This window comes from Rhamphochromis sp. 'chilingali', assembly GCF_963969265.1.
Source record: "Rhamphochromis sp. 'chilingali' genome assembly, chromosome: 2".
Classification (NCBI taxonomy): Eukaryota; Metazoa; Chordata; class Actinopteri; order Cichliformes; family Cichlidae; genus Rhamphochromis; species Rhamphochromis sp. 'chilingali'.
In genome coordinates, this window is record NC_137930.1 from 64,246,676 (window position 1) to 64,265,139 (window position 18,464).

The 18,464-nt window shown below is 40.0% G+C and overlaps 1 protein-coding gene across 9 annotated transcripts in view; it reads left to right on the forward strand.

The window, feature by feature from the left end:
• Positions 1-18,464, forward strand: part of brsk2a (BR serine/threonine kinase 2a) — a gene marked incomplete at its 3' end in the record, with an annotated part of 207,061 nt that overhangs the window by 173,530 nt on the left and 15,067 nt on the right. For 7 of the 9 annotated variants that reach the window (XM_080875716.1, XM_080875715.1, XM_080875720.1 and 4 more), the window contains 6 exons: positions 34-180; positions 6,114-6,145; positions 9,812-9,976; positions 11,124-11,221; positions 12,139-12,289; positions 12,519-12,584. In XM_080875716.1, coding sequence (XP_080731842.1) covers positions 34-180; positions 6,114-6,145; positions 9,812-9,976; positions 11,124-11,221; positions 12,139-12,289; positions 12,519-12,584 — 659 coding nt within the window. The remainder of the gene's footprint in view (positions 1-33; positions 181-6,113; positions 6,146-9,811; positions 9,977-11,123; positions 11,222-12,138; positions 12,290-12,518; positions 12,585-18,464) is intronic. The other 2 variants (XM_080875718.1, XM_080875719.1) reach the window with 1 other exon arrangement.

The following is an 18,464-nucleotide window of genomic DNA, read 5'->3' on the forward strand; positions in this document are numbered from 1 at the left end:
TTTTCTCTTTTCTCTGCCTTTATGTTTCTTCAGGGCGCCCTACCGTTTGATGATGACAACTTAAGGAATCTTTTGGAGAAGGTGAAGCTGGGTGTGTTTCACATGCCACACTTCATCCCTCCAGATTGTCAGAACCTTCTCCGTGGCATGATTGAAGTGGATGCCTCCAAAAGATTAACGGTCAGTTCAGTAAAGAGACTCGGTGTTAACTCAGAATTGTGTGTATTTGTGCATATCTTTTATGCACATAAAAGTACACAGTACACTTTGCAACCTTACCTCTTTATGCATAGGGAATAAAAGGGACATGAAATCTAATATGGTGCAGAGGTTTTAGGGGCATTTTAGAAGTTAAGATTGTTAGCATTGCAGCAAGCCCAGACATACAGACAGAATCATAAAGCGCAATCTTCAATAAGAAGAGGAACTTCTGCAACAGATAACATGGCTTTGCAGAGTCCTCAGCATCAACATAATGTCCTATTATCATGTCAACATCACCGAGTCTGCCTAGGACTACATTAAAAGACGGATGCAAATGAGACAGCATATTTCCACTGAACAGCTTTTGAAAGTTCTCCAAGATGGGTGCAATAACCTGCCCCACAAATGGAGTGAAGAAGGTTCTACTTTTATCTAGTTTAATTCAGTATTCGTATAGTACCTAGAACTTAAACAGTACAGTCTATCAGCAAAAAATATTTCGTAGTTAATATTTACTACCAACAGTGTTTACTAATTACATTTTAGAAACTACAAATTAATTTTATACATAATTCAAGAAACTATTCCTGGAAAATATTTGGACAGATGTGGAGTAAGAGTAAGATCAACTAACTTAAACTAAAATATATAGTATCAGTTTGGTGCTGTTGTTCTTTCTTGATACAAATGTGTTTGTATCATTCCCAGTTCTGTGTAAGTTCAAGTACATTGTGTGGATTCAGGAGAGGAGTGTTGCTTGTGTACCGCACACTGATCACCTTGGCAAGGTAACCGGATTAGAGAGCAAGAACAGAGATATAAAGGACGGAGTGTCGGGTTGAGAGAGATAGACGAATGTAAATAATGAAAGAACTAAAAAACGGACATGTTTACCAGAGAGACAGTGGAGCCCTTCTTTGTTATCCTGCATTTCACATTCAGAACAGTGCACAAAGCTACATCCAGTCTGCAAGTTACTGTATTTAATCACATCCTCATTTTTACTGTATGCACACAGCTTCTCCAGGTATCTCTGTGAATCAGTGCATCAAACAAAACTATTTTCATGCACTTGCCAGCAACATTCGCCAAGGGTGGTGATGACACCACCCTTGGCGAATGTTGCTGCTCCATTTCTTTATGCATTAAATCATCTCAAACCGTGTCAGAATGAGTAAGAGTAAAGTAACAGGAATGTGAAAAACAGCGGCAGGAGTAGCAGCAGAAAAATAAAGTTTAGAAACCGACATGAAAAGAGATGTTCATATGCAGGATGCTCATTTGTATTGAAACAAGAAACAGAAAGATCAAACCTTTTTATTATGCACTATGCACACTATATTATTTATTTTTCTGGTCCCTCTGTCTGATGAGGACAGGTCACCCTGAGATTCCCTAGATATGTCCACCAGCCTCCAGCAATGTCCTAGTCAAAGGGTTACATGCAGACCATGCTGCTGGGAGAGAATATGCTACCTGTCTGCTCCTCTCTTGCATCAGGACTCCACACAGAGCTCAGGGGATGTGTTGTAACCTCGAGGAATGTCAAATATCCTCGTTAGATCGAGCATTCGTGGAGTTTATAGTGACCGCTAGTCAGACCTGAGCCAGGTACACTGAGGGGCAAAAATGACATCATAATGGAATATGACATTCACTTATGTGGGATTATTTCCATAATAATGTTTGCTAAATCAAATCAATGGGGCAATAAGACTCTAAATACGGGCTGTGTTTCAGTAGGTCTATTGTCACCTTCTGTTAATTAGGTTTGTAAGCAGACGCACACAAGTAAACACACAAAGTCAAGGCCTCCTCAGAGTTTGAGTGGGAGGGCACGTACCTGGGATTAAGGGGCTTAGGCCAATAAAAGCCTTTCTCTCCATTTCCTGTCTGTGCAGTCAGGGACCCAGAGGCAACTAAGCCAACCACCTCAGCGCAATCATCTCATCTTCAGTATTCAAATTATAAAAGACACCGTGGAAAGATCTGCCTCCTCATGGTACCTGAGTAATACAGAGAATTGACTAGATTACTATAATAAAGAGCAAAGTTCCTAGATGGAAATAAAGAAGGTGTTTTGTTTTTTGTAAGAGACACCAGAACCTTTCTAGAAGTGGACTGAAACACTTTGTTTTAATGATGACAATTGTTTTTAGGCCAATGTAATCTTTTAAAGACTTGCCAAAATTGGCAAGGGTTATCTCGGAATCTGAAATACTTACCGATCCTTCTGTTACTGCTCTCTCAGCAATTACAAAGACTGCAATGACTACAGTAAGAGTAAAGCTGAAGAAAATGGGGTTTAGCATTCATGTGGAGGAAAAGAACATCTCTTCTTCTTAAGCCTAATGTTCAGCTGCTTTTTAATATGAACAGCTACTCAGCCAATCACATGGCAGCAGAAATTGTCAAGACAACCTGCTAAAGTAAAAAAAAAAAAAGCATCAGAATGGGAAGAAAGGTGATTTCACACACTGTTGAAATGCTGGGATAACCACTTGTTAAAACCACAACACGTCAGATCTTGGAGCAGATTTGCAACAGCAGCTGAAGAATAGACCAGGGACTGCTCCTGTCAGCTAAGAACAGAGAAACCAAGGCTACAAATAGCATTAGCTCACCAAAATTGGAAAATTGAATATTTTTATAATATATTAGTCTCCATTTCTGATGCAATATTTGGATGAAAAACATGAAAGCATAAATAGACCCCCTACTTTGTATCAACAGTTCAGGCAGTTGGCACACTTTGGACTGTTTAGCACCAAGTGAGCATATCTAAAACGGCGCAGCCTACCTGAATATTGATGTTGACCACGTCTGTCCCTTCATGACCACGGTGCGCCCTTTTTTCAATGGCTGCCTCCAGCAGGATAATGTGCCTCGTCAGAGAGCTAATCATCATCTAAAATAATCTCAAACTGGTTACTTGAACATGGCAACGAGTTCACCGTACACAAATGGCCTCCATAGTTTACAGATCTCAATCCAAGAGATCAACTTTGGAATTTAGTGGAACAGGAAACCCACATCAAGGATGTGCAGCAACATGAACCAAAATCTCCGATGCAAGTTTCGGGCACCTTGCAGAATCTATCTCATGAATAGTTAGAACATTTCCATCGGTCACATGGGGTTCAATCGAGTACGAGCAGGACGTACATATTATATGTTTTATATATTCTACGTAATTCTTTCTTTTTACATTCATCAGGTCCCAGTTGCCCCAAATAGCAAAGAGAAATTAAAAATGCATGCCATGAAAGAGTTTGGGTCTTAGGAGGTTAATTCAATGTTTGTTCATTGTGTAAAAGCTGTTCTTAACTGTCTATTTAATTGAATAAAGTCTGTAAGTATTTAGGCAGTGACACAACCTTGGTAATTTTGTTGCTAAAAACATTCAGCTGGAATTCTTTGATTCATGGCCGTAACACGACTGCTTATCATTAAATTATGCAATTAGTTTGGAGCCTGTGAAACTAGAAGGATTAAATCTTTTGTTAAATCCCTTGAATCACAGCTGAAAGTTTTAACTTCAAGCACATCTTTCAGTTACACAGTTTCCAAATACTTATACATCTGACTTTGTGTTTCTGTATATTATGACTTGAAACAACAGAGTAAGTCTCTACTGTAAACACAGATTGTGGTCCTTCCTCCACTGAACAGCCATGTGACTGTTCTCTTTCTGCTTACAGACCTACAAACACAAGTAAGCTGAGAATCACATATGCAGCACCTTGATAAATATACACCTCGATGTGGACAGAACATTCTCAGCCAGTATTATACAGCATCTCTTCTGCCTGAAAGCAGCTGGAATCAGTAGTGACACATTTAGAAACTGATTGATGTGATTCTACGTTTCAAACCACATCACTTTCAACCCTGTGTGAGATACCAGACTCTTGCCTCCAGGCCTTCAATAAAAGTCGGACAGAGTAGGTCACCCACTAGTCTCTATCTGACTGGCAGGGTGTCCTTGTCAATATCACGACCTCTGTGGTAGAGTCACCTATAGTCAGTAACCACAGTCTTCTCGGCTCTGTGATTGCACTAACATCTCAGGAAGGCATGCATCGGTGCTGAAGCACAGAGGTAAATTCTCTAGGGAAGTGGTAACATCAAGACATTGATGGAGACACTGACACGAGAACTATGCATCTGAATAAGTGACAATAATTAGAGCTGTCGTGTGTATCTCCTGTGGTTCCACAACAACAGCTTGAGCAAATTAAAAAGTCCCAGCAGTGACATTGATCCGCTTTCCTTCTGTGGGCAGTTGAAACACTGTGGAGTCATTCTAGCAGACATCTTCCTTTGTTGCTATTTTGCCCGCTGTTCCTCTCTTTCTGCTTTTCCTTTTTTGACAAAAGACTACGCTGACAGGGTTGGTGACAAAGTGGCCACTCTAGATGTGCGATGACAAGGGTAGTATTAAAAAAAGTGAGTGTGTGAGTCAGTGAAATGGGAAGAGGATGAGAATAGGAGATTCCCTTCAGACCAGAGGGCTTGGCAGGGTCAGCTGCATGTAGGGCTGCCACGATTTGTCGACTAGTCACGATTACGTCGACTATCAAAATCGTCGACGACTGATTTAATAGTCGACGCGTCGTTTGAAGCTTTGTAAGATCCCAAAAGACGCAGGAATAAGTAGCAGGATTTAAGAGTGTAATAACGGACTGAAACAGAAGATGGCAGCACTGCATGTACAAGGATGTCAGCTGCCGTTAAACCCCGAAGAAGAAGAAGAAGCAGCTGTGTCCCAGAATTCATAGCGCGGCCCAGCTTAGTTTCCAACAATGGCGGCAGCTAGTTAGTTTTAATATTACTCTTATTATTCTTTCTGGGTCACAAAATAAACGTTTAACATATTTTCAGGCGAGAATGTAGCTGTGTAAACCTCAAATATCGGCTCAGTTTATCAGGACACCACATATTTTCAAAAGCGCTCCGACGTTTTCGGAGATGTCTGTTACCCACTAGCTCGATAGCTAGCCGGGGGCTAGGTCACTAGCGCGGTGAGAACACCGGACTCCCGGCAAATTGTTTTCAAACCCACCGCCGTCTTTCGCTACTCAGGTTAAATATATATGAGTCACTTAGATAAATTAAAAATGTTGTTGTTTGGCTTCTTTTTTTTTTTTTAGTATTTTATTTGTTCCTGAGTAAATCGGTTTGTCTGAGATTAAAGTTATAGTTTTTACACAGCTGAATAAACATCAAGCAGACAGCTGATTATCAGAAGTGTGAGATGCTGGAGAATATACTCCGTTGTCCTGTTATATTTTAGATAGCAAGGAGTTTATTAAACTTCACCGAAACAATCTGCAAATTTCATTAAAATTGAATAAACTATCATCTTGTCTTTATTTTTAGTTAGCACCTTAAAAGCTTAAAGCTGTAAGCTAATGATAGTTATATAAGAGCAGATGCTGCTGGTGCAATAAGCTGTAGTTTTACGTCCAGTGGATGATGATCTGATTAGTCGACTAATCGCATAAATACTCGGTGACTAGTCGACTATCAAAATAATCGTTTGTGGCAGCCCTAGCTGCATGTGTGAGGGAGATAATATTCTCTGTGTTTAGCTCAGTTGTATCACCTTCCTCTTTTTGCCTTTGCTGAACCTTTCTCTCCTTTTCCTCAATATGTTTTTTTTCCATTGGCAGTCTTAACATTTGAAGGTCTCATTATTTACTTCCACACCTTAACCTGCCTGTATTGTCTCTGTTTTATTTCCTTGAAACTTCGTAAGTTCAATACTTACTGGCGTTGTAATGTGCCAACAATTTCTATACCTTCGTTTATCGTTTTATTCTCTTGTCAACAACATGATACTATTTTCCAGTGAATTGCATTTTGTGAACTGATCTTCATTTTTTCTTTTCTCATTACTTCTCCAGTTAGAACAGATCCAGAAGCACACATGGTACATGTAAGTAGTCCTCTGTTTTGTTTTGTTTTCTTTATGTTTACACTCCTGTCCTCCCTTCAGCTATTCTGCAGGGCTTGTAAACCTGAAGGGAGCTGGCACATGAAAAATGACTTTGAGTTCCAGCTCTGTACACAAGAGTACATTTAAGCAGGGCACGACTCCAGGCTGTGGGGGTAAATTGGTAGTGCGTGAAAGAGGATGTGAGGCATATGGTCAGCTGAACAGAGAGCAGGGCAGCAGGAACCGAGATGATGAAGACTAGACTGAACCCAGCTAACCTCAGTGTACCCAGCGTTTGACATGTCGAAAGGGGTGTACCCACCTTTTTAGGCTAACAAATATTTTGAGATAATTTATTGTACACTTGTAAATAAACGAGTTTATTAACTGGGAAAACAAATTAATAAATGCTAGAGATATGAATACACAAATAGAGTATGCATGAGGCTCTTCTACTAAAGGCTCCAGTTGTGTCTCTATCTTATAGCTTTCCATCCAGAGCACATTATTCAAAAAGGGGCCTAGTCGTTACCGGTTTGGCCATTATCGATCAGTAGATTTGCTATAATTTGACAACATTGGCTTTTCCTGAAACATCATTCAAACAACTGTCTCTGTTTCACTGTAGTTCCACAAACTTTTTTTGTGTGCGGTCAGTCTCTTTTGAAAATTACACTGTTTTTAAATTTACACTACTTCATTAAAGTGAAAAGTGATCAAGTGGAAGAATTTACTTAACCTCCTTGTCATCCATGATCTTAATGTGTGAAGGTGTATAAAGCCCTGTAGGTCTTGACTTAATAACAACACCATTCAATAGAAGAGAAAATCAGTTTTTAAGGGGGTGTCTTTGAGCATCCTACTTATCTGTATCCACGATTTAAAGTGTTTACGTCTTCAAATATGCTCTCCATTATCATGAGATTTATTTATTTTTCTCATAACAGTGTTCTTATAATAGATTTTAATAATTTACAAGTGTTTTGTTAAGTATTAAAAACATTTACCAGTAGGTTTGAGGATTGCTTTTGGCAATGCAATACCAACGATGAATCATCAGAGGAGAGTCTGCATCTTGGAAGGGGCTGAGTTATGGTTTCTGTCCTGTACTGAAAGATCATGTAAACACAGGAAGACTGATATAAGAAACAAGAGGAGACAAGAGCTAGGCAAGAAGACTAATGTAGTATGAGTTTTGTCAGTGAGGAAGTTGCCATGCTATCTGTCTCTGCACGGCAGGCTGGCTTGTCAAGTGACTGGCTGAATGAATGAACTTATAAATGAATGAATGAGAGGTGACATTTGTCTGACAAATGTGGTCATTTTCCACAGGCAACTCATCTGTGATGTAAAAACATAATAAAATAAAATAAAATAAAAAAACATGTCAAAATCACAAAAAGAAAAACTTTTGACACAAAATTGAATAAAGCCATCAACCCTGTATTTTTAGATGGTGATTGTTCCAACAATCTTTCAGCACACTTGCCTGGAGCTGTGATGATGAAGAACGCAGTGCCAGGCCAAACAGATAGTTTAGTTAACTTTCTGAAACTAAGTGTCCCACGAAAACAGTTAAGTCCTATATAAGAAAGGTTGTAAAACTGATTGTTTATATAAACAGTTGCAGAAACATTAGTATAATTCAACCTCGGCAAACTACAGCCATAAAAAATTGCCATGAAGTAGAAACTGTGAAAAGCTGGCAAAGTTAAAAATCATCTTATTCTCTCTGATATTAAGCATTTTTCACTTTTTTCAATTTCTAAAGAACTTATTCCTGTTTACTGAACCAAATGGTTAGTGTCCTTAAGATCTTTATTGAATCAGTCACTCTTTTAGCAATAAATGAAACAATTTTCACCTAAATAAATACAACTTGCATTCAAAGAATGAAAATTAGGCAAGACAGACAAAATGTAAAAGCCAGTGATCATGCATGTAGCTCATGTATGGTTTCATGGCTGAATGCAGACCAAGGATGGCTCTTATGTGCTTCTTATGTTCTGACAGAAAGGGGCTCATATTGTTGACATTATCCTTGATAAAAATGCACTGAAATGCAGAAAAACAGAATTGGAGACAATGCCAACTTTGATAGAATCAACAATTCCAACCTTTCCGCCACTGACCACGGCCCCAAACTCTGCCTAGTAAGCATACACAGTACCATTTCAGAAGGAATCTAAAGTCATGTCAGAGCCTGTGTGCTGGGTACAGACAGGCAAATGAGGCTAATGAGAAGGAACCTCAGAATCACACATGAAGGTAGGAGGCATTAAGATGCTGGCGAGGGTGATGGTGCACAGTGAGCAAATGGCTGGTAGAGATTTTGGACAAGATGCCCGGGACAACCTGGATGAGGTCAAGATATGGTGGAGGGGGAGGACTGCATGACATACATGGTACTTGCCGTATGCAGTATGGTGTACTCTCTTTGAACCCAAATTGGATAAGCAGTTAAAATGGAAAAAGGGTAAATGGACTATTTAAACCATGTTCCTTAGTTGTGGATGATTTGTTTTTTCTGGAGCCATATGATATGACCACGGATTTTCATGTTTTGACGTCTGTCTAAAGTACGCTTAGTGGTGCTTTCATTTTTTCTAACTGTGGGATGTTAAAAAGAAAGAAATGTTTGATTTTTGAGCACAGATAAACCTGTTTTGAGGGGATTGTTTATTTTGCCAGAAGAGTCAGCCAGCTGGTGATAATAAAACATTGAATAGCAGGGAGAATGCAGCGAATTATGACCTCACCGGCTTTCCATATAAATCAAAACTTAAGTAACAGTTTCACCCGTGGGTCGGCATTATAAGTCCTCGTGAAGACTTGATTTATTGAAGTTGGACTGTTATATATTTAGATTTCTTTTTCATTACCCTTACCACCCGAATTTATATGCACATACTGAAACAGGAGTGTTGGTGGTTATGTGGGGTGAACAATCAATGTAGGTCTGGTTCACAAGTTCACAGCATATAGAAAAGTGGAGGTCTGTGTCATTTCAATAGCTGCCAGTGAGGTTTATGCTTCACTGGGTTCACTGAAGGAAAAATAATAGATTTAGGGAGGTAAAAAGTGGAAGTGTGTGAGTTCAAATCTGTCTCTGTAATAACTTCTAAGCATTGGCGCATTTCCAGAAGTAGTAGATTTGTGTGTGAAAGAAACATCTAGAATATTATAGAAATCTTTGTGAAAATGGACTGTGCAGTATAACGTTTTATTTCAGCCCTAAAGAATATAAATGTGTGTGTGCATGTAAAAAAACAGCAGACAAAGGTGACATAAATTAATCTAATAATAATAATAATGAAGAAACTACATTTAGAAATCACGCCAGAGTAGAAGAGGCAGGTTGCTGAATATAACAGCATGACTAAGTCATCTGCCTGAATCCTGCTGACACAATCACCCTCTGGAACATGCAAAAGTGCCTACACCTGAGGAAAACCTGTGACTTTAAAAGTCTCTTAATATAAACTAAAGTCATACTGACACAAAAGGTCATATTAAAGTTTGTACATCTACGATTTTACACAATTGTGTTCCAAATGCAAGTTTCTATATGAAAAAACCAAATTAAATTACTGAAAATTAGTAGCAGTAGCAACCAAACCCACTGATATTGTCCTTATTTCTTTTTGAATGTCTTTGTATTAACAGAGGAGGCAAAAATGAACCAGAGCCAGAGCAGCCAGTTCCCAGGAAGGTGACCATCCGCAGCCTGCCCTCTGCAGAAGATATCGATCCCGACGTACTGGACAGCATGCACTCTTTGGGCTGCTTCAGAGACAAAAACAAATTACTGAAAGACCTGCTCTCAGATGAGTGAGTAAATGGCTGTACAGCAGACAGTAGTACAAAGGAGAAAAAAGAGAATGGGGATTGGTGGTTGTTTTGATAAAAGAAGAGAGCACTGCAATGAAAGGATAGGTGTGTTGTGTCTGTGTGCTCACTCAGCCTTGGTTTTCCCCAGCTCCTGTAAAATCCTGCTAGGCTGTCGCTTTAGATGTCAGAAGCCATAGATCACTTAATTGTTATCACACAGCGCTTACACCGTTTGCCACCAGATACATTCCCTTTAAACTGATCCTGGTTTCCACTGTGAACATGCTCATGGGTCAAATTGTTGTTGTTCTGCTTTTAATATTTGTGTCTCAGTTGCAGTTTCTAATATTTTTCTCTACTGTGTGTGTGTGTGTGTGTGTGCTGTCCTTGACTTTCATACAGTTGTTTGTTATCAATGTGTGTCCAGTGTGCAGATGTTGCAGTTTTTCTTTGTTTCCTTTTCCTCCTTTACCACTATTTTACATTTGCCTATCCTCTCCACTTTAATGCTAAGCAAGCATTACTCCATCACTGTGCCCTCTACCCATCCCTTCCATTTTCTTCCTTTCTCCTGGGAGGATCTCGTAATAGTGCTGGACTGGAGGAAAATCTGTGGTCTCTATCTCCCTTCCCCTGTTTCATTTTAGCTGAAGTTGCAGGTCCTTGTCTCTTTGCCTCCTACTGCTTTCCAATCTGTCTTTATTATAGAGGGCCAGTCCCTGGGAATTTTGCATAGAGAATATTGGCCTAGAGGCTAAAGATATTAGGCTTCCTGATTTACTGAGAAAGAAAAGGTTGAACTCGTAATGTTTTGAGACTTTCATAAACTTACCAGTCGACTCTGCATATAGAGATGTGCCGCGTCTTAAAAAATGCATGCATATTATTACACGACGGCTTAATGATCTGTAAAACTAAACTTTTGTTTTAATGATGAGAGATATTTATTGGTGCTTCACAAAGAATCTCAAAACATTATAGAACATTAATCATAGTGAGGGATTTTACAGTTTGATATGGTATGAGTACTTTTTTTCCCCCTACACACCCTAGGTATCTAATTATACGCATGGTTGTGTAGGAATTAATTAAGTATTTTTACTTTTCCTGACATTTCAAGAGTCTTTTCACTGCCACCTTTTTGCAGTGACAACCAAGAGAAGATGATCTACTTCTTGCTATTGGATCGAAAGGAGAGGTACCCTAGTCAGGAGGACCAGAATCTTCCCCCTCGCAATGAGATTGGTGAGCCCTGGAACAACGAGAGAATTGTTCATAAAGAGTGTAACATTAGAAAATGATATTCTTTTAAAAAAGAACAACTCAGAAAGCTAAACCACAATATGACACACAGTACGTATGAACTGTACCACCATGTAAGAATCGTGCCTGTTTTTTAATGATTTTTTTAAACTAGTCATCTGTTTACACAAACAAAACCATCCAATTTGCACAATACTAAGCACTACAAAAAGGTAACTCATGAATGCTCCCAGTTTCTGAACGATTCTGCAGTGTTTTCCTCTGTTAAGAAGAAATTGGATCGGCTCCAGTAGCGGTGGATTGGCTCTGCAGTAGAAAAAGCATTCTGCTTATTGAAAATAAATAAGCTTTTCAATGAAATGTAGTAGCAGAAATAGAAGGTGTCAATAGAGAAGTTTTTTTTTATTTTTAAAAAACTGTCACCCCCCCCAACTGCTTTGGCTCAGATATTAACTCTTCAAAAAAAGAAAAGATATTCTATCATCCGTACACCGCAACCAAGCACAGATTTCCACCCACAGAAGTCTGAGTAGAGACGGAGATGCTCTGCTTAGACGTCTGCCAGGGTTATTTTCTGACAAGAACACTGAAACAGGAGTATTACGTGCAAATGTGTGTATGTGAGTAACTGCTCTGAGATACCGACATCTTGATGAATAGACTCCCTCTTCAGTGAATGTGATACAGTCAATACAGTGGCCATTAGTTCAAGGTCTGGGAGGAAACCATTACTTATTCACTATTAGTTAAAATGTCATTGCGATCAGCCCTAAACATCACTCAAACCCTCACATATACACAAAACTGAGCAGCACATAGATATACTCGCAGTAACATGGACACGTGTCTGGTGCTTTGCATTTATTCCAAATCACCATGTCTTTTTCTGTCACACACAGATCCTCCGAGGAAGAGAGTGGACTCTCCCATGTTGAATCGTCATGGCAAGAGGAGACCAGAGAGGAAGTCCATGGAGGTCCTCAGTGTCACGGACGGAGGCTCACCTGTCCCGGCCAGGAGGGCTATCGATATGACACAGCATGGACAAAGGTATGCGCAGAAGTGAGGAGAAAAACTCTCTCTTTTAAAAATCAATACCTTTTTAAATGAACCAGTAAAGACAGACCTTGTCCTGCGTTTGTGTGTGAGGAGGATCTAGCAGCCCTGTGGTGTTTTTACAGCTCTGACAGTGAGTCTGGATCCAGTGTCAGCAGGCTGCATTGTAGACAAACATAAACAGAGACTGACTCTCTGCTCACTTTATCTCCTGTCTCACTAGTAAATCAGTTTACAGTAAAAGCTTGGATATTCCTGATGCCAGTACAAAATGCAGCAAAGAAGAAAGGTACTCATTTGCCACTCACCCCTCACGCTTTTACCTCTCCCCTCTCTGTCTCACTTATTCAGGCAAAAGAAAGATGCAGCATGGCTTTTTCTAGTCAAATCTTTGTTTTTAAATGATGATGGCATATGTTGCTTGTTGTGGTTGCTTCACATGTCTTGTAGTTTAGTAGCAGTTTAGATAGTTATTTAATCCACAGTATGCATGGCTCCTTACACATAGGTGCAAAAACAGAGGCAGTTACGAGATATGAGACTGAAAGCATAGGCTGGGGTTTAGCCCGTTTACAGCAGCCTAAATAGCACACCCTGTATGAGGTTTGCTAATTGCATGTGTAGGTAGGCGAGCTGAGCTATCAGCTGATGTCAACTTGTATTGAGCCCAGCTGAACCGGAATTGTCTGAGCTTGACTCTGTAGTCGGCGTGAAGTAACACTAACGCTTTTCTTCTGAAGTTTAACTTAACTCTTTTAATTAAGTTTCATCTCAAACCAGGGAAAACTGCATTTGCAATTCAGAGGCTAAATATTTCTACCCCCACCCCTTCATTCTGCCGTTAGCTCAATTATCTCTTCGTTTCGTAATCTGAATGCACTGATAATCACTTCTCCTATGCTGTGTCCCACTTTCTCTAGTTGCAGAACAATTTTCCATTTCTCTATTTTAGAAATGCTCAAGTCAAGCCGGAACCACACCCCCACAAGGCACAGCGGACTGATTTAAAATCCTTCTCTTCATCTTATTTGAACAACCAATATATCGCCACACCACACATTTGTGCTCAGAGGCAGTGACATTTGTGACAGCGGGGAAGATTGAATCTGAGGGGATGATAACCTGATCTGCCTAATGATAGTCAGATTGGCAGAGTGCTGGAAAAAGCTTTCAGAGATACAGAGCATAAATGGAGAGGTGGGGAGTGCATTTATTATATAGAATAAAAAATGCAGTCCTAAAGTTAAGTTCTTCAAATGTCAGGTGCATTAATAACTTTTCTCCATAGTGCTTTGCCAACAACAAAATATCAAGAATTTGATTCGTACCATTTCACCGAGGGAACCCACTTGAGAAGTTTTGAATCCGTTTCAAGAGCTCCCACTTCTAAACATGTGTGCTTTTGTTCCTTCTGTCTGCTGGTGCCTCCAAATTCTAGTTTAAGATTCATCCTCTTTTGTTTCTTCACTTCTGCTGTGCCTCTTCATCCCTTCAGGCGGCCCATTATCTCTTCTTTATTTAAAGGTTGTCTTAGTTTAGTAGCTGCCTTTTTCTGCCCTTCACTCTGACTCATCTCATTTCAAGTCATAACTAGAATCCCAAAAAAGGTCAGTTTGCACTGACTGGATAAACCATTAATAATAGCCTGCTAACATTAATTCGATTGGTGATGACACACATCTTGAATAGTGTGAATTAGAAAGGGGCTCTAAAAGTCGATTTTATGAGGACAACGTTTGCGTCTCAAACTTGCATATCAGCAGCTCCAGTCAACAAAAACAGCTCTGCTGCATCTTTCTTCAATACAGCTTCAGATCAGTTTGTTTGCTCTTTTCCCTATACCCAAATTTCTTCCAGGGCACCGCGCCACTCTTGTATATCGCCACTGTCTCTATCTTTCCTGTGGGTTCCTTGTGTGCTGCTGACCTTCAATCCCAAACACCCCCCTCTGTTAGTATGGAATTGCTATGCTAATGAGGACATGCTGCTAGTTTTTCTCTGTCTGCCTTCCTATCGGCTGTGGTAGATTGTAGGTATGCCACAGGCCCTCTGCCTCCAAATCAAATCAAATCTTGCTCTCCTGCTATACATGTCTTTCCCCCCTACTGCAATCCATAACTATCCATCTGATCAGTAGGGGGAAAAGAAGTTAGTAACAAAGTCTGTGTGAATCTTGATTTTGGTGTGTGCGCTTGTGTGTGTTTTTCAAACTTTTCTGGCTTTTATCACGTCCTTGTGCACACTGTGTTTGATCATGTGCTTGCTTGCATGTGCGTGGATAGACGATGGTGCTGGGGAAGCGCGTACGTAGCAGAATAACGTCCAAAGATTTAAGTGACTTTGTCTGAACCTAACCTTATCTTTCCTCAACAGCAAACTTTTGTCGACAGCGCAGAAGATTCATAGAACTTCAGATCAGAGGGCCTCAGAGAGCGGACTGACTTTGAAACATGTGTTTTGACAGGATACATTTCCACCAGCGTAAATAGTGAAAGAGAGGGGGAAACAGCTTGATCTGAAATTGCATAACAAAAATGTCTGAATTCCTGTCCTTTATCAGGCATTTTGCCTCTCATTTATCACGTAGTTACATTCAGAGTATCAGCCCTCACTTTAGTTTCATACAAATGATTGTTAATTCGATTGCTCCTATGAAGTACGGATGTTGGAATAAAGGTGCGGTAGCTATGTTGTGCAGTAATGCACATGGAGACTTTCTCATGTGAATGTCCGTTTCAATCTTTCTATGCAAAAATGTCACTTAAAAAGACATTTAAAGCTTAACTCAAAGCATAAGAAATCCACTGATTTAATTTTAAATCTTAACAACACGCCAGGAGAAATGAAGGGAGGTTAATGATATGTAAATGAAATATGGAAAAGTGCTGCAGCGAGGAGGAGAGAATATCAATTGATTTTTTTTTTATTAGAGATTTGCTCTAGTTGCTTCACGCAGTTTGAATGTGGAGTAGTCAGAGCAGTCGTAAGAAGTCAGCTCGCCTGCTAATTACTGACATTAATTTATTTAAGAGACTACAATAAGCACAAATAAAACACCTTAAACTGTGATCTTTACTACAGAAACTGCAGAGGTCTTGCTATATTTAGACATTTAAGGAACTGAGCTGTAAATATTAATGCACTGAGTCTGCAGGGACTTGTTGAGGTTCAAAGAAGCAAATGATTTCAAACAGTTTGTGGATTTATATGAATACTTACTATGTGTAAAAAGAGGCCCATTGGTAAGAAGCAGCCAATATAGAGGTGCTAGAAAGGGAATATGTATCTCAGTCGTATTGTGCTTTGGCTTTGGCAGTGTTGTTCATTTTCTGTTTGGCTCTTGGCACCATCCATTTTATTTTTCTTGCATTTTGTTTTATTTCAGTCCATGCCTTCAACCCAGAATCTGTTATACTTGTTCCACCCCCCCACAGCCACACGTTAGTTCCCCAGGCGCTTTGGATGGGTTTCTGACAACTGGCGGTCACATACTGAGGACATGGGTCCTGTTTGAAAATAGGCTTATGGGAATTAATGACTACTAGATAAGAGAACTACCATAATAGGTATCAAAATTGCATCAACAACAACCCAAAAAAGAAAAGAAAAACATCTTCTAGTTCAGTACATGTGCCGTATTATTGTCCACAAATAGCAATGGGTATTTCCAGAGACCATGTCTCTGTTAAACACTGCATGCACCAATATTCTTACACAGACACAAAAGTCTGGGTATTAAGTCTTCACATTCCACATTTATCAAGTTTGTATCTGAGCAGAAAAGAGTAACATTAGTTATGACTCTAGCTCTTGATGTACGGGTCCATTGATAGTAGGGTTGCCAACTCCCTGAAAAATAAATAAGGGACACCTCGTGGCCAGGGCCGGGCGACCCAATTGTCTTCACCCTTCCCAGTGTGGTGAATTTTCTAGCTCTTTTTTTGTGTGTGAAATTATTTTTTTTAACCATTTGACTTGAATTTGATTTAAGTAGATGTGTATTCTTTGTGATATGAACACATGTGAAACAAATGATCATTTAGCCATTTATTTTTAGCTCAAAATGACAACATTAACACATAAAACAGGTCTCTTTCTTAAACAGAAGCCTGTCATGCTTAACTTTTGAGAATATAAGTAAATCTTTCTTTAAAAGAACTCTGTCCTGCTTAACTTAAAATAATAGAAAACAATAGAAAGAAAAACATTCTTGTAACAGTGCACATTTAGTGCATTTAGTACAATTGGCTTCAGTTGAGGTATTATTTCAGCTTTTCTAATGCTAATCAGCTGCTCCTGTTTGTAAACCCGCTTGTTCCCATGATTACGCATCTTAACTCATCATCATTATTCATCTATGTATTACTTTTATGTATTAGTCATCAATTTGTTGTAATCATCTATCCTTGCAGTTGTTTATTACACAAAATAAATTATATTATCACACTTCTGGCCACATAGCGCTGATATTCACTGCACATGCCCATATTAACTTTTTCCAGCCAGGTGTTTTCCTTTTCCCATTCTTCCCTTTCTCTGAGGGGAACAAACATTGCTGCTCTAACGCTGGGCTCACACTGTGCAGTTTTAGGCCCATTTTGAGCCGATTTTGGCCTTCATCGTGCATCGTGTAGTATACGTGGGGTAACGAGAAGTGATTAACACCTCACGACCAGCTCCCGATCATCAATCGCTCGTGAGGGTGTCACCACAGCCGCTCACACTGCTCGCGCGCAAACACGTAAACGTTGGTGTAAAAGATGGAGCAGCACGGCTGTGCAGCGTGTGATCTGGACACAAGCGATGGAGGCACAACTTGTAGAACTTTGGAAAGCTCATCCGAGCCTTTTCGATGTGGCATCACAAAATTATCACGACCACAACAACCGTGAAAATAGTTGGATTTACATTGCTGCTCAGTCACAGCTGCCCGATCAATGTTTTTCATTAGCAATTTAGCAAAGTTGATGGTGGTGGTGTGTGTGTCTGTGTGAGTGTAAGACGGAGAGAGAGAGCGCGACAGATTTTCTGTTATAACCTTCATTTTATGGAGGCACAGTGTGAGCACTCAGGTCGCATCAGAGCATCGGGCGGTATAGTGTGAGACCTGCATCGTGACCTACCAACTGCGAGTCAATCGTGCAGTTTGAGCAGGAGCTGAATAACGTGACTGAAAAAAATTGCACAGTGTCTGCCCATCTTTAGGTTTACTGTCGTCCGAGACTTGCACCGCAGTGTCTGCGTTTGTTTCCCTGTTGGCCATGCTTCTTGTTGTGGTCATTTGTTGTCTTCCGGTATTTTCTCCGTAAGCGACCTTTCCTCGACCAATGAGATGAGTGGTAATCTGAATTGTCTGAATTGAATTGTCATACTCGTAAGTGTGCTGTCAGCTCATTGGTCACAAAGCAGGAGAGGGGCTGGGAATTATGTTTTCAAACAAACCATTAAAAGTTATAGACTACTTTTGATTCTCACTGTATTACGGGACAAAGTGCGTCCCTTATTAGCTCAATACGGGACGTGTACTTTTGTTTCGAAATACGGGACGATTCCGTATTTTAAGGGACGGTTGGCAACCCTAATTGATAGTCATGACAGTGAACATGCACTTTACTGGGAACGATGCCATCAGCTTCCTGTACTCAAGACAAAGTCAGAGATCCATAGTTGTAGTTACAACTTCTGATTGTAGACACAGCGGGAAGCTTAGTTGGTTGTTGTCAGCATTGGAAAGATGACTCTCTTCTCTCGCCTTGTCACCCAGCAGCTAAGAACAGAATGGCAGAATATAAGAGAGGCCAAACTGACCCAGTAAATCTAGAGAATTTACTGTGCTACTGGATATATTGCTGAAAAGGAACCCCTTTATCAGTGATCTTGGCCCTGGAATATTTAGCTGTAAGATTTCTTGGAATTGGTACGTTCAGCATCAGGCTGGTCAGTATTCCTCCCTTGATAAGAAGGTAACCTGTCAGGGGAGGAGTCCTTTGAGTGACTTGGCAATGATGAGGCTCATGTAGTATCAGGATAAATTTGCCATGTTCACAGCTACCAACAAGCAGCTACAGTAAAGCAAGCTAAGCTAAATGAAATTCACGTGATAACACCCACAGAATACATGTTATAGCAAAGAGGGGTAACCAATCAGTAGCCAGCTTACTGCAAATGA